Below are 15,594 nucleotides of genomic sequence, written 5' to 3'. Positions count from 1 at the left end.
GACCTGGGTAGATAGTTGGTATTTAATGCCTCTGAACTGGCTGAGCTCACCAAGGGAGTGGGTGTCAATACAGAGAACTATGGACTGAGCCATGGGGTGCTTATTAAGAGTTAAGAGAACATGGAAGCAACCAAGATGTCCATCAACAGATGAAACAATAAAGAATTGGTACATATATATACAATGGATAAAGAAGTTGTGGTACATATAAACAATGGATAGGGCTTCCCTGGTAGCTCAGCTGGTAAAGAATATGCCTGCAATGCAGGAGATCCTGTTTTAATTCCTGAGTCAGGAAGATCCCCTGAAGAAGGGATAGGCTACCCACTCTCGTATTTTTGGGCTTCCCTAGTGGCTCAGAAGGTAAAGAATCCACCTGCAATGCAGGAGATATGGGTTCAATTCCTGGGTTGGGAAGATCTTCTGAAGGAGGGTATGGCAAGCCACTCCAGGACTCTTGCCTGGAGAATCCCCACGGACAGAGGAGCTTGGCAGGCTACAGTCCATAGGGTTGCACAGACTGAGCAACTAAGCAAAAGTATAGAGCCGATCCAGTAAACAGTGAGAAATTGCTGATTTTGTAGATCATGAGAACAGCTGTCTTTAATGCCTAGGAGTTCAGGAGAGGAGATAGGATCTATTGCCCAAGTGAAGGGATTAGATTTAGGAGCCTAGATAATTAATCCATGAAAAAGGTTGGCGAGAGGGGAGTGTACATTGCTACAGATGCTGGTAGGTAGGTAGGTATGTGGTAATGAGATTCTACGGAAGTTTTCTCCTGATGCATCAGTGCTCTCAAGCTCATTAGTTGAGCATGAGGATGGGAGAGAAGGTGACGGGATTGAGAAGAGAGATGGCATAAACCGGTTGCCAAGGAGTTCATCAGAGTAAAATAAAAGCACAGATGTGACTGTCTGGCAGCATAAAGAACCCACATGAGGCCAAGGCTTTGATTTTAAATTGTGTCCAACTAATGGGGTTTTTATTGCCCCTCCCCCTTCCAGCTACATTCAGGTGTATGTTGCTGCCGCTGCTAAGTCTCTTCAGTTGTGTCTGACTCTGTACAAGCAGCCCACCAGGCTCCCCCATCCCTGGGATTCTCCAGGCAAGAACACTGGAGTGGGTTGCCATTTCCTTCTCCAATGCAGGAAAGTGAAAAGTGAAAGTGAAGTTGCTTAGTTGTGTCCGACTCTTAGCGACCCCATGGACTGCAGCCTACCAGGCTCCTCTGTCCATAGGATTTTCCAGGCAAGAGTACTGGGGTGGGTTGCCATTGCCTTCTCCATCAGGTGAAGAATTTCCTGAATTTCCAAATTGGAAAATTGGATTCAATCGGGATGCTAGATTTGCCAAGGGAGTTCAACAAAGTGACAGGGGAGTAAGAGTAGAGAGAGCATGTGCAAGGGAGGGACTATAATAACAGTGTGAACTTTATGGCTAAAGAGAAAGGTGAGAACATCAAGAGGGTGGGGCCAGAGAAGAGGTGGCAAGATATTGGATTTGATATTCTGGTGAGGGTAGAGATTGTTGGGGTCAGAGTACTACAGGATAGGAGATGTAATCAGAGAACAGATTCTTGAAGTAGAATTTACAGACACGGTGCAATTATTGATAATGACAAGTTCTAGGGGATGAGTAAGTGGCGGAAATAGCGTGAAGGAGAAAATTACTGAGGGAGAAGACATATGAAGGAACTGAGAGTCCAGGGTACTAGAGATTATCATCTGTTCTACATATATTTTAAATCACCAAGGATTAAGAAGAAATTAGCATTGGAAAAAAACTACAGTAAGCAGGAGCTATCTAGTTAAAAAAGGAGGAGGAGAAATTGAGGTGGGGGAGAGTGGTGGATGATAGCAACAGCGAAGAGTAGTAGTCATACAACCTGATGAAATAACATTCAAAAGTCAAAGGCAGTTTTAAGAAATAGGGAAGGAGCGTGGTCTGATACTAACTGCCAATACTGAAAATAAAAGACATTTCACATAATCTATATCGATTTCCCATAATCCCGCTTTCACGTACAATCCTTGATTCTCTGTAAATTAGACGCTCTGGCAAAGCAGGCCTTGCAGACTGCTTCACTGAGCCATAGTAACTCCCTGGCTCCTTGGTGTATTTTAATTTGGCTCTTCGGTTCCAGCAATTCAAGAACTACTAGATACTTGACCGCCTCTACTAGCCACTGTTGCTGAGTTTATTCAGGTAATCCCTCAAGGAATATAGGGCTTCTTAAGTGTGTGCAGATTGACAGGAAAACTTTAGCCATTTGAACATTGAAACAAGCGGTACACAAACCCTTGCCCAAACGGTATATATATATTTTTTATGTTATTTATTTATTTATTTATTACCAATTTTCAAGTATATTTTGTGGAATACTTCAGCTGAGAACGACTTTGAAATTGAGGCAGCTACCAAACGATGGTGCATTATCACTGTTGACCCCTAGAGGGCGTCATTCCCAAAGAGACCAAATCAGAAAGGTTGCAGACAGATGCTGATCTTTTCCCGTGGAGGTTCAGTTCAGTTCAGTCGCTCAGTCGTGTCCGACTCTTTGCGACCCCATGAATTGCAGCACGCCAGGCCTCCCTGTCCATCACCAACTCCCGGAGTTCACTCAGCTCCACTGATCTCCAGTAGCATATTGGACACCTACTGACTTGCGGAGTTCCTCATTCAGTATCCTATTATTTTGCTGTTTCATACTGTTCATGGGGTTCTCAAGGCAAGAATACTGAAGTGGTTTGCCATTCCCTTCTCCAGGGGACCACATTCTGTCAGACCTCTCCACCATGACCCACTCTTCTTGGGTTGCTGCTCGGGCATGACTTGGATTCATTGAGTTAGACAAGGCTGTGGTCGTAGTGTGATTAGATTCACTAGTTTTCTGTGAGTATGGTTTCAGTGTGTCTGCCCTCTGATGCCCTCCGTGGAGGTTCAGTGGTAAAGAAATCCTTGGCCAGTGCAGGAGACGCGGGTTGGGAAGATCCCCTGAAGAAGGAAATGGCGACCCACTGCAATATGCTTGCTGGGAAATCCAATGGACAGAGGAGACTGGCGGGCTACAGTTCATGGGGTCGCAGAGAATCGGACACGACTTAGCGACTAAACACGAATAAATTTTTCAATGGCCGTCGTCCACTCTTCGGTCCTTCAGGCTGGGATTTTTCTCACCATGTTCCAATGTTCCATGCTCTTTTTCTTTTTTTTGGCAGTAGCATTCGTATCAAGTCCATGGGGTCGCAAACAGTGGGACACGACTGAGCGACTAAGCACAGCATTCATATCATGCCTGCGGTGGGATATTATAGCAAAAATGGTAGAAGACTTCAGAACAATGTGTGATTTTACTTAAACTCCTTGTTGAAAGCTACAGGAAAATTCTGCGAAGCATTTTGAGGAAGGAAAAAGTGGTCGAACAGTATTTCATCAGGAAAATCCATGGACAAAAGACTAGTAAAACCAAATAGTTTGGAGAATGGACAACTTCATGAAAAAGACGGCCACAATTTCATCCCACTTCGTTCTCTCTTTTGTTTTTCTGTTGTCTGTATGCAGGTCCGTCTTTTCCAATAATCATTTCAGACAGGCCCATTTATCTAACTTGGGTAAAAGGTCGGAGGAAAATGTGCCAAACGTTTAGAGAGGTTGGTTGTCCTCAGCCGAGTGGGGCTATGAGTGATTATTTTCCACTTTCAATTTTTGTGGGTTTTTCCAAGTGTTTCCTCAAAGAAGAAGATCAAAAGATATAACTTTGTAAAAAGTCAGTACAGATCATCTCCCATCCATCCAGGCCAGGTCGAGGGGATGGCGGACTCTCCATCAGTTCTGCGCTTCTGGTCTTTCTCACCCCTCCCTCTTTTCTTGGCCTCTTCAGTCTCGCCTCAAAGCCGGAGGAACCGAAAGCCAACCAGCAAGGGAGAAGCTGGGACCTGGTGAGCCGCGGCGCACCAGACCGGGCGGCCGCAGGGGCCTCTCCGGGGAGCCGCGCAGTGCGTCACGGGGGGCCCGCCCTCGGCGCGGCCCGGGCTCCGGGCGGGCGGCCTCCTTGGCCGTCGTCGTGCTAGCAGGATTTCCGCGGTTGTGTAACGGCTCCGCATCCCTCCCAGGCGCGGTCCCTAGGCCCCCGCAGCGCAGCCATGGCCTGGACGGCGGGGGCGGCGGGGCGCGGTGGGACCCGGAGGGCGCTCTCGTCGCACACTCTGCTCTTCGACCTGCCGCCAGCGCTGCTGGGCGAGTTCTGCGCGGTCCTGGACAGCTGCGACGGCGCGCTCGGCTGGCGCGGCCTCGGTGAGCGCGGCGGGGGCGGCGGGGCGGCGGGGCGGCGGGGCGGCGGCGCGCGCTCCGTCAGACGGGCTGCGGCGCAGCGGGCCGGCCCTGGGTGCTCAGGGACCGCGAGGCCTCCCAGGCTCTGTTGCGGACATGCCCTTTCCTCATTCGCCCTGGGAGGGACGCAGATACTCCCGAGACCCACCCCAGAGCTCCCCCTTCGTCACAAAAACTTGGGGTGAGATTAAATGAGCGGAGCCCGTGGGGGAAACCAGCCACCCGCGTAAAACCATCTAACGTTTCGCCACGATTCCTGTCTTGCCTGGTTGGCAATATTTTAAAAAGACACGCCTGTGAAATGTCTCTTGTCATTGTAAAGGGACCACCAGAGTGTAATTTTCGTATGAAGATGTGTTTATACCTTTAAAATATTTATCAAGTAGTGTTTTCAATGCACTCCCCTTAATTACATTTCAGGTGAAATGCTAGAGTAAAAAATTATTTGTAACTAACGTGGCTTCCAGCGTTCTTAATTAAATATACCTTGCTTATTTACCCAATCTGGTGGAATGAAGGTTTAGGTTAGAGAATGGTTCTTGAATTTAGTAAGTTGCCTCCAAGACTCCATTTTATTCAGACTTCCGAAAGTTAAGCCATGGCCTATGGCCATGCGTTGAGTGTGATCAACAGAAATAATTCAGACAAAAATCTGTCAATACCTGCGTTTATGGTTCGATTTGATATTGCATGATGTCACATTTAATGTTAGTTGAAAATAAACACAAATATGTCAAAACAGTATAGCCTTAATTCTTTGAAATAGCTATCTATTATTCTTACCCCAAATAGCAGAAAACAAAGGAGGAAAAAAATTTAATTTGTTGTTGATGAATAATATGGTCACACTTTATGAAATGTGGCATTATTGAGTTTCTAGTTGTATAAAGATTTTCTAGGTATTATAAGCTCTATAATTTTATATTATAGCCCTGCAGTAAAAAATCAGAAAACTCTGATTTCTGGAGACCGTGGACATTTCCAGTATGCATTTGAGAGTTAAGATCCCTCCCACACCATATCTTTTTGAAATGGATGATGGCATGGCAGTTTTTGCATCCCTTGGTTTTCTGGAGTTACCAAATTCGGAAGAGAAAAATGTCTGTAGTTCAGTCCATGGTTAAAGAATGTTAGAGCTGAGCAGGTATCATAAATGAGGGAAGTGGGTTGGTGTAGACCCACTTGAAACCCAAGGGAAGAACATGTCTCATCTAAAAGAGGCAGTTAGTACTCAGCCCCAGGCCACTGCTCCTTTTCAGGAAGTTCAGCTCAATGTTGCTGAATCTTGTCTCTCCCACTCCCCTCTCTCTTTCTCTCCCTCCTCATGAAACTCAGATATTCATTCATTATCTGGGTTGTCTCATAAACTCTTCCAGTATCCCTGTCAGGCCGGTGCTGTCATCATCAGTGTTTGAACAACTGAGGAAACTGGTGCAAGTTGGTTAAGTAACTTGTCCAGCCAACAAAGTAAAAAGTCCAAGGCCAGAAAGTGCAGAGCAAGAATTTGAAGCAGAGTATACAGAAAGGATAAAGTGTATGAGGACTGTTTATATTCTCTTCTGAATTTTTCTGTAAATTTAAAACTGTTCTAAACAATAAGGTCTATTTGAAATTAAAAAGAAATAAGACATGTAGACCTTGGAGTTTGATAACCTACCACTTCCCTCTATGACTTCCTCAGGGTCACAAACATTACTGTGTTCTTTCAGCTGCATCTCACAGCCTCCGTAAAGTACAGCCACTTCTGCCGTGAAAGAACCACTCAGTGAGCCATTTCAAACACATAGCCCTATTTTCCTAGCAGTGGAAATAAACGAAGGCCACCCAAATGAGAACAAGCAAAGGCTATTTATTCAAAGCAAGGGAGTCAGCCCCCATCGCTTGCATTTGACCGAGAGGCAAAGGCAAGCAGAGAAGTGGAAAAACTATAGCTCCAAAAGAGAAGGCTTCAGGTATGCCCCAAATGGAGGCTGTTGGCATGGGGAAGCTGCACATAGGCCACTAGAAGTGGGACATTATGTGTGATAAGGGTACATATTTGGCTTTCTCCAGTTGACTGTAAGTTGGAATTAGGGGCAAAAATTAGGAAAGCTGTCAGCTATTAATGAAGCCCTGGTCATTTGGGGCCAATTGCTGTAAGGGTTATTGTTTGGTTTCTGGAATAGTTGCTACTGATAGTAGTTTGACCTCCCAGACTGGTTACTCTAGATAGAACACTGGCTTCCTGGGCTAGCTGATGCACGTTGTAGGTCAGGGTTCTGTTTTATAGGTAGCCTAACCGTTGTTCCTTTGTAAATTTGTTCTCTCCTAGGGGGAGACTGTAAACTGTTATAGCTATAATTCATTGTGCAGGGGCCTATGCCCTTGACTGCCTGGACCATATTCTGAAATGAGACCAGGCATAGACCAGCTACTTCATGAATTGTTGGCTCAGCAGAAATGGAAGGCTGGATTGGTTCCTGGCTGTTGAGGGCAACTGCCCGTGTTCAATAGACCAAGTTTCCCCACTGGCACAGTGAAAGTAAGAAGTAAGGAGAGAGCTGCAGGGAGGGGAGACTTGACTTTGGAGGGCAGAGGGGAGAATGTCGGAGGACTGACTCAAGGAGATGGTTTCTATTATATATATAATTTAATTTATTTATTAATTTATTTTTGGCTGTGCAGAGTCTTCGTGGCTGCCAGGCTTTTCTCTAGTTGCGGCGAGTAGGGGCTACTCTCTAGGTGTGGTGTCCTGGCTGCTCTTGCTGCAGATCGCAGGCTCAACAGATCATGGGCTTCAGTAGGTACCGCCCGTGGCTCACTAGTTGTGGCTCCCACGCTCCTGGATAAGGGATTGAACCCGTGTCTCCTGCATCTGCAGGCAGATTCTCTACCACCGAGCCTCCAGGGAAGCCCTGAGGAGACAGTATCTTTTATGCTCAGGACAGCTGAAAGCCTGAGGATGCAGAGGGTCCAAAATTCCATATAGAAAACAACTGTAATAGTGATAGGCAAGAGAAGAGAAAAGCAAAAGGGAAGATTAACTGAACTGAGTGTTGGTTCTCACTGGAACTGATCATGTTTGTTGATGGTGAATATCAAGCTGTATTTACAAAGGCAGTTCCAACAAAGGCCGATCTTATGGTGGCCTATATGATATGATCAATGTTTACTGATAAGGTAGACTGGACGTTGACAAATGGGAATCACTTGCAAAGTCTTTCAAAGCTGCAGATGCCCAGGTTCCACCCCTGCATAGGTCCAGCTTCTTTCTGTTTTCTGCCAAGCCCCAGGGTGAATCTGATGCACAGTCTGGTTTGGGAGTCATTTGCTTAGGCCAAATTCTCTTCTTTAACAGTATCTTAATATAGCAGTTATTTTACTGTAGTCTTTCACTACTCCACTTAATTCTTTGCATTTTTAAACACATCCTACACATTAATCTTTAAATCACTTTTACTTCATTGTTATTAAAATAGTGTAATCACAAGATAATTTATTCTGGTTGATGTTGATGATGTTATGGCTTTGTAATGAAAGTAGGAACCCAATTTATAAAATGAAAAAAAAATGCCATTTATCATATACTACTCAAAGACATCATATGTGCAGAGCCTCTGGTGACAACTGATTTCATTACATGGAACTAGTGTTTAAATTGTTTGGAGCAGCTTACTTTGCAAAACCTCTCAACACTTATGGTACAATGAGAGAAACCCTTCTTTCTTACAGATACTATGTAATAGGTTACATTCAACTTTCTTCCTCTCAACAAAGGAAAGAAAATTCCCATAGAAATTATTATTAATCTGTTTAAAACAAATTAACTGTAAAATCACATTAAAGGTGCATTTGCATATTTAGTAAAGATTTAAAGCAATAATATGATACTAATAGTTGCCACCATCTATTGAGCGCTTGCGCACGCATATTCAGTCGACTGCTCAGTCACGTTGGACTCTTTGCGACACCGTGGACTATAGCCTGCCATGCTCCTCTGTCAATGGGATTTTTCCAGGCAAGAATACTAGGAGTGGGTTGCCATTGCCTACCCTAGAGGCACTTCCTGACTCAGGAATTCTTTTCCGCTGAGCCACCTGGGAAGCCCCTATTGAGTGCTTACTATTTGCCAGAGACTCTGTGCTAAGCACTGTCCCTGATTATTTCATTATTTATCACAAAAGCTCTCAGTTACTCATATCTGAGAGGTATCATCCAGGTACTTGTCCTATTTCCATTCTGTAGACAGGAAAACTGACTCAGAGAATTTAGGTAATTTACCTCAAATCAGGGATTTCCCAGGTGGTGCTAATGGTAAAGAACCCTCCTGCCAATGCAAAAGATGTAAGAGACACGAGTTCAATCCCTGGTTTCGGAAGATCCCCTGGAGAAGGAAACGGCAACCCACTCCAGTATTCTTGCCTAGAAAATCTCGTGGACAGAGAACCCTGGTGGGCAATAGTCCCTGCCATCCGCAAAGAGTCAGACATGACTGAAACGACTTAGCATGTACCTCAAATCATAGTCTAATGAGTTGCAGACTAGGATTCTAACCAGATGGTCAGATTCCAGAGTTTATGTTGTTTTTATTTAATTTTAAATAGACTTGATTGCTTAGAGCAATTTTGAGTTTACAGAAAAATTTAGAAGATAGCACAAAGAGTCCTCATGTCTCTGTCCTTCCCATATACTCTGCGCCCAGTTTCCCCTGTTATTAGCGTCTGACATTAGTATGGTACATTTGTTCTACTATTGATACACTATTATTAAATTGCATTCATACTTCATTCAGATTTCCTTCGTTTTTACCTAAAGTCTCTTCTGTTTTCCAGAATCCCACCCAGTATATCACATTTCATTTGGTTATCGTGTATCCTTTGGAGGCTTTTGGCAGTGATAATTTTTCTGACTTTTCTAGTTTTTGATGACCTTGACAGTTTTGAGGAGTACTGGTCACTACTGATCAGGACTGGTCTACTGTTTTGAAGAATGTCCCTCAACTAAGATTTGTCTGATACTGTTCTCATGACTAGACTGAGATTGTGGATTTCGGGGACCACAAGAGATAGAGTGCCCTTTTTATTACATCATATCAGGGGAGCACACTGTTTACAGGACTAATCCCTGTGGATGTTAACCATGGCTGGAGTAGAGTCTGTCAGGTTTCGACACTGTGAAACCACCTGCCCCACCCCCTTTCCATGTTATGCTCTTTGGAAGGAAGTCACTGTGGGGCCCAACTTAAGAAATAGAGTTAAGCTTCCCCTCCCTGAAGGTGGAGTAGAACCCATGTTCTTTGCCCACTATATCATTTCTCACATCTTACAGTGTTCTGTCTAGATCAGACTTTTAAGTTGCTACCTCTTTCTCTGTTCCCCTTTATGTAAAATTCCTCAAAAGGGCGCTTTATACTCCAGTTTTTCCATCCTCCCTTAAACCTGCTCCAGTCAGGTCTTCTCCCCACTGCCCCACTGCTCCATTGACGTTCCCCTTGTCCAAGGTCACTGTGGCTAAATCCAACAGTCAGTTCTCAGTGTTCGTCTTACTTGACACATTTGATCACTCCTTGCTCCTGAAAGCTTTGCTTCTAGAATACTACACTCTCTTCCTTCTCTTCTTACCTCGTATGCTCTGTCCTGATCTCTTAGGATACCACTGGGATCAGTCCATGGGCCTCTTCTCTGCTGTTTGTCTATCCTACCCACTGTCTTTGTCAGTACCATCTATGTGCTGATAGCTCCCAGATCTCTTGCCCGGGTCTCTGTCTTAAACATCAGCACCATCCATCTACTTGCCTACTTGACAGTCTTCTCCACAACAGTCCAGAAGTGTTCCACTCCTTCAGAGTTTTTCCCCGTCTCAGTGGCAACCCCATCCTTCATTTGTTCTGGCCAAAAGTTTAGTCTCCTGTGACTTCTTGCTTTCTCTCACAAACCACTTCCTGTCTCTCAGTAAATGCCATTGACTCTGCCTTCAGAATCTATCTAATTATCTAACCACTTCTTATTATCTCTGCCACCACAGCCATCCTGGGCCAAACCACCATCAGATCTCACCTGGATAATTCAGCAGTTTCCTAATTGGGCTCCTAGTCAGTCACCCTGCCTCACCTCGAGTTCCTTTCTTTATTTCTTTTTAAAAATCGATTAATTGTTTACTTATTTTTGGCTGTGCTATGTTTCTAGAGTTGCGGCAAGTGGGAACTGCTCTTGGCTGTGGTGCTCTAGCTTCTCGTTGCGGTGGCTTCTTTTGTTGCAGAGCACAGGTTCTAGGTGCCTGGGCTTCAGTCATTGCAGCTTGCAAGCTCAGGAGTTGCAGCTCATGGACTGTAGAACATAGGCTTCAGTAGTTGTGGCATGTGGGCTTAGCTGCTTCAAGGTATGTGGAATCTTTCCAGATCAGGGATCAAACCTGCATCGGCAGGATCAAAGTCCCCTGCCTTGGCAGGTGGATTCTTATCCACTGTGCCACCAGGGAAGCCCCTTGAGTTTTTTTTCAACACAGCAGCCAGTAAGCTTGTTAAACATGTGAACTATCTTGTGTGTGTGTGTGTGTGTGTGTGTGTGTGTGCGCGCGCTAAGTCACTTCAGTCATGACTGACTTTTTATGACCCTATGGACTGTAGCCCACCAGGCTCCTCAGTCCATGGAATTTTCCAGGCAAGAATACTGGAGTGGGTTGCCATGCCCTCCTCCAGGGGATCTTCCTGGCCCAGGGATCGAACCTGCATATCCTATGGCTCCTGCAGGAAGCCTAAAGTGTCTTATACCATTATCCTATTAAGAACCTTCCAGTAGCTTCCCATCTCATGCTAAGCTTCCCTTAGCGTGCATGCATGCTAAGTTGCTTTAGTGGTGTCCAACTCTGTGCGACCCTATGGACTGTAGCCTGCTAGCTTCCCTGTCCATGGGATTTTCCAGGCAAGAATACTGGAGTGGGTTGCCATGCCCTCCTCCAGGGGATCTTCCCAACCCAGAGACTGAATCCACATCTCAAATGTCTCCTCCATTGGCAGGCAAGTTCTTTACCACTAGCGCCACCTGGGAAGTCCCATCTCACAGTAAACACCAAAGCCCTACATTGCTTTTCTCATTTCCTTCTTCTTAATTGCTCAACTCCAAATTAATTGGCCTCCATGGACATTCAAGGAATTTTTTTCCTATAGGTAACCTTGAGTCTTCCTTCTTCACATCCTTCATGGATTTTGATGAACTATTATGTACCCTGACTATGCTTTTAAAATTCATACATGCTCCTATATGCTCCTTTGCTAAGTCACTTCAGTCATGTCCGACTCTGTGCGACCTCATAGACGGCAGCCCAACAGGCTCCCCCATCCCTGGAACCCTCCAGGCAAGGACACTGGAGTGGGTTGCCACTTCCTTCTCCAATGCATGAAACTGAAAAGTGAAAGTGCTGTTTTTCTCTATATCACTTATCATTCCTTGTATACTTTATATATATGCATATACATACATATATTTCTTTGTTTATTGTCCATCTAGAAATAAGCTTTATGAGGGCAGGGATTTTTTGTTTGCTTTGTTTCCTGCTTACTTCTCGAGCATCTAATATTGTACCTGGTATAGAGAAGACATTTCAGTAAATATCTGTTGATTGAATGAATTAAAGAATGTCTGTTAAATATCAAAAACCTTGTTGGGCAGAATCTTAAACAAAGCATTATACTAGATACAATGTCGTGGTCCCTGCTTGTAAGGATTTTCCAGTTTAACATAGGCAACAGACCAATATAGATCTATAAATTTTAACAAGAAGGAAGTATAGGAAAATCATACTGATCATTACCTGAGTGTGGAAGGATACAGCTTCTGAGTTCCAGACAGAAACACTGCTGTTGAAGGTGAAATGTTCTTCAATTATCTCCCCGAAGTCATTAATGTTAGATCCTTCCCTGGGTCAGGGATTGAGAGATCAGGACAGATGGAAGGATCCCTCATGCATAGGCCTTCCCATTTATGAAATATGAGTCCTACTCAGGTAGGAAATAAAAAGTACACATAAGTTTAAGTATGGACAAGTATTGTTTCTTGTAAAATGTATGAGTTAGTGGGTGTTAATGCTATGGTCTGGTAAGGGGAGTCAAGCTCACTTAATGCTTTTGAGTTTTGTTTTGCTTTTGGGAGGAATTAAAAATATCATTTCAATCTTAAAGTTTTTTTTTTCTGCCTAATTTGTTTGTGCGCTAGACTAGACTAGACTAGACTATTTGCTCAGTCGTGTCCGACTCTTTGAGACTCCGTGGACTGTAGCCCACCAGGCTCTTCCATCCATGGGATCCTCCAGGCAAGAATACTGGAGTGGGTTGCTATTTCCTTCTCCAATTTGTTTGTGTGCTAGTGGGAAAAAAAAGAAAAAAAGACATCTTTTCCTTTTCCCATTTTGTTATCTCAAAACAAACTTTGCAAGAATGTAGATAATTTCCTAGGGGTTTTGGCATGTGGTTATATGCAAATATAAAGATTCCAAATAGGGTATGTTGCATTATTCTGAAAAACCCCTTCAGAGACATATTTGCATGTGGAGAGTGATTTCTGCAGCTGAATTCCCCAGCGGTTAGCACTCCTAGATAGTTCTGCCCTTTCAAAACAGAGCCCTGACGACCTTTGAGCACTGAATAATAATTATCTTCAGATTAACTTCTTTCTGGACTTCTCAGGTACTTTTTGGCTTATATTATGCCAAGATGACTTTCAACCAAAAAAAAAAAAAATGCCTTGCAAAAAATGATTTAAAACAGTGTTTAACTACAGCATATTTTTCCAAATATATCTTTTTATTTAGAATGCTTTTCACTTTCACAACACTGTGGTCATTGAGAAATTCACTCTTCGTTTAGGACTGTTTAAATAAATAAATTTCTATGTTCTGGAACAAGTAAGGAAGGACTAGAGAAGACTTTGCATATTGAAGAACATAACAGGAATCAAGAATTTGTATTCTTGGGTACATGTATATGTACGTCTGAGTCCCTTCACTTTTTTACCTGAAACTATTACAACATCATTAATCGGCTATGAAAAAGTGTAGCTGTTCAGTTGTCCAGCTCTTTGAGACCCCATGGACTGTAGCCTGACAGGCTCCTCTGTCTATGGAATTCTTGAGCCAAGAATACCAGGGTGGGTTGCCATTCCCTTCTCCAGGTAGTCTTCCCGACCCACAGATTGAATTTAGGTTGCCTGCATTGCAGGCAGATTCTTTGCCACCTGAGCCACCAGGGAGTCAGTCTCCTGTAGAAAATAAAAAGGTTTTAAAGAAATAAATTAATTAAAGAATTTGCATTCCTGTCACATCAAATTAATGTTGTCTTGCAGAATTTGATTTAAATGAATTATGCATCTTATGGATGCTAATAATATTCTTTTAGTAGTGTTTCTATTCCCAATGTGTCATCACTGGAGAAAAGCTATTAAGGTTATGCCATGAAGCACCACTTACAGAAAGAGAATACATTTCATTTCCAGTCCTGGAAGCAACCCATGCTTTCAGGATTCACTGAACTGGGTCAGTTTCAACACTGTCAACTATTTATTGTTAGAAAAACACCTTTAGCTTTCCTTAGACTTAATGCAAACTCAGAAACCTTTGCCCTAGGTCAGTGTTAGGGAACTGTAAGAACCTCAGCGCATTTGGCATCTGTTCATTCACCCTCCAGCTAAATCTCAACTCGAGGGAATCATGGCCTCTTGCACTTTTAAAAAGGAAATTCAGAAATTAACAGAAAGAAAAATGGGTAATAGAATTATGTGGGAAAGCTGACATGCCCTGGAACTTGAAAAGTTAACTCCAGATTTCCTCAATAGTTATAAACTGTTGCTTTCCCTCTATGAGAATTGTGAGCTATAAAAAGTTTATACCTTTTTATGTGCAAATACTGTCTATGAGACTCCTGCTGCTATTGCCACCAGATGGGTCTTCTGAAGACTAAAGCTTTCATCTCCTCATCACCTCCTCAGGAATCTTAAATTTGTCCCATTTACTTTCAGGATAAAGTTTTAAGTTACGCTAACACTCAGGGCCTCTGTCTGTCATTCAGCAAATATGCCCTGGACATGGACTATGTGCTAAGCACATTCCCACGAAGGTAATATGGACTTCATTGAGCTTACTCACCCTGTCTTTAACGTGAACCCTCTCCTGCAAGCATACTGGTCTCCTCTTGGCCCCTAATGTCCTTTTCTTCATTTCTGGAGCAGTTCTCCATCTGAGAGGCCTTAATCCCCCAACTGTTGCACAGTGAGCTGATGTCCCATGACCTCCTGCTTCTTCCTTCCCTGGCTCTGGCAGCCAGCATGGGCATCTTCTTTCTTCACCCCTGAGAAGTTGTGTGTAGGTCTTATCTCACACAGTTGAAGTGGAAAGAGAACTGTTTTATTAAGGAAAAAATAAAGTCCTGCTGTATGGTATATAAATAATGTTAATTTTTATGGTACCTGAGAGGCTTCCCTGTGGCTCAGTCAGTAAGGAGACTGCCTGCAATGCAGCAGACCTGGGCTCGATCCCTGGGCCAGGAAGATCCCCTGGAAAAGAAAATGGCAACCTACTCCAGTATTCTTGCCTGGAGAATCCCATGGACAGAGGAGCCTGATGGGCTACAGTCCATGGGGGTCATAAGGGTCAGACAATGACAGGGACTAAACCACACTTGGTGCATTATGCCTGATTCTTATGAATGTTAGCCAGTTGATTTACTAATAGACAAAGTGGAAATCTAAACTTTTCTTTTGCTGAAATTTGATATTTAGCATTCCCTTTTTGGAATGTTAATTTGGAGACTGGGAAGTGTTTTAAAGACTGAAAGTGTTTTAAAGACTGAAAGTGTTTTTTTTTTTTTTTTCTCTCTCTCATGCAGCATGCTTGGGGCTGGTGCATGGGGATGACCCAGAAAGATGTTATGGGGAGGGAGGTGGGAGGGGGGTTCATGTTTGGGAATGCATGTAAGAATTAAAGATTTTAAAATTTAAAAAATAAAAAACTAAAAATAAAAAAAAAATTAAAAAAAAGGCAGAGTGAAAGTGTTTTAAAGTCCGTGCTTATATAAGGCAGGCCAGGGACTTCCTGGTGGTCCAGAGGCTAAGTTTCCGTGCTCCCAAAGCAGAGGACCGGGGTTCTATCCCTGGCCTGGGAACTAGATCCCCTGTGCCACAGCTAAGAGTTTGCATCCCACATGCAGTGAAGACTGATGATCCTGCTACAGTTAAGATTACGTGTAGCCAAATGAATACATAAAAATAATTTTTAAAAAATCAGCAGGCCAGTGAAGAA

At 43.6% G+C, this 15,594-nt stretch overlaps 1 protein-coding gene across 2 annotated transcripts in view; it reads left to right on the top strand.

The window, feature by feature from the left end:
• Nucleotides 1–2,328: 2,328 nt before the first annotated feature.
• The window catches only part of IRAK3 (interleukin 1 receptor associated kinase 3), a 58,448-nt gene continuing 45,182 nt past the window's right edge, over nt 2,329–15,594 (top strand). For both annotated transcript variants that reach the window (XM_069584713.1, XM_069584712.1), the window contains exon 1: nt 2,329–4,293. In XM_069584713.1, coding sequence (XP_069440814.1) covers nt 4,143–4,293 — 151 coding nt within the window. In that variant the 5' untranslated portion in view covers nt 2,329–4,142. The remainder of the gene's footprint in view (nt 4,294–15,594) is intronic.

This window comes from Ovis canadensis, chromosome 3 (genome assembly GCF_042477335.2).
Source record: "Ovis canadensis isolate MfBH-ARS-UI-01 breed Bighorn chromosome 3, ARS-UI_OviCan_v2, whole genome shotgun sequence".
In the NCBI taxonomy this organism is placed as follows: domain Eukaryota; kingdom Metazoa; phylum Chordata; class Mammalia; order Artiodactyla; family Bovidae; genus Ovis; species Ovis canadensis.
The sequence above is the reverse complement of the archived record's forward strand: the minus strand, read 5'-3'. Positions and strand labels throughout refer to the sequence as shown.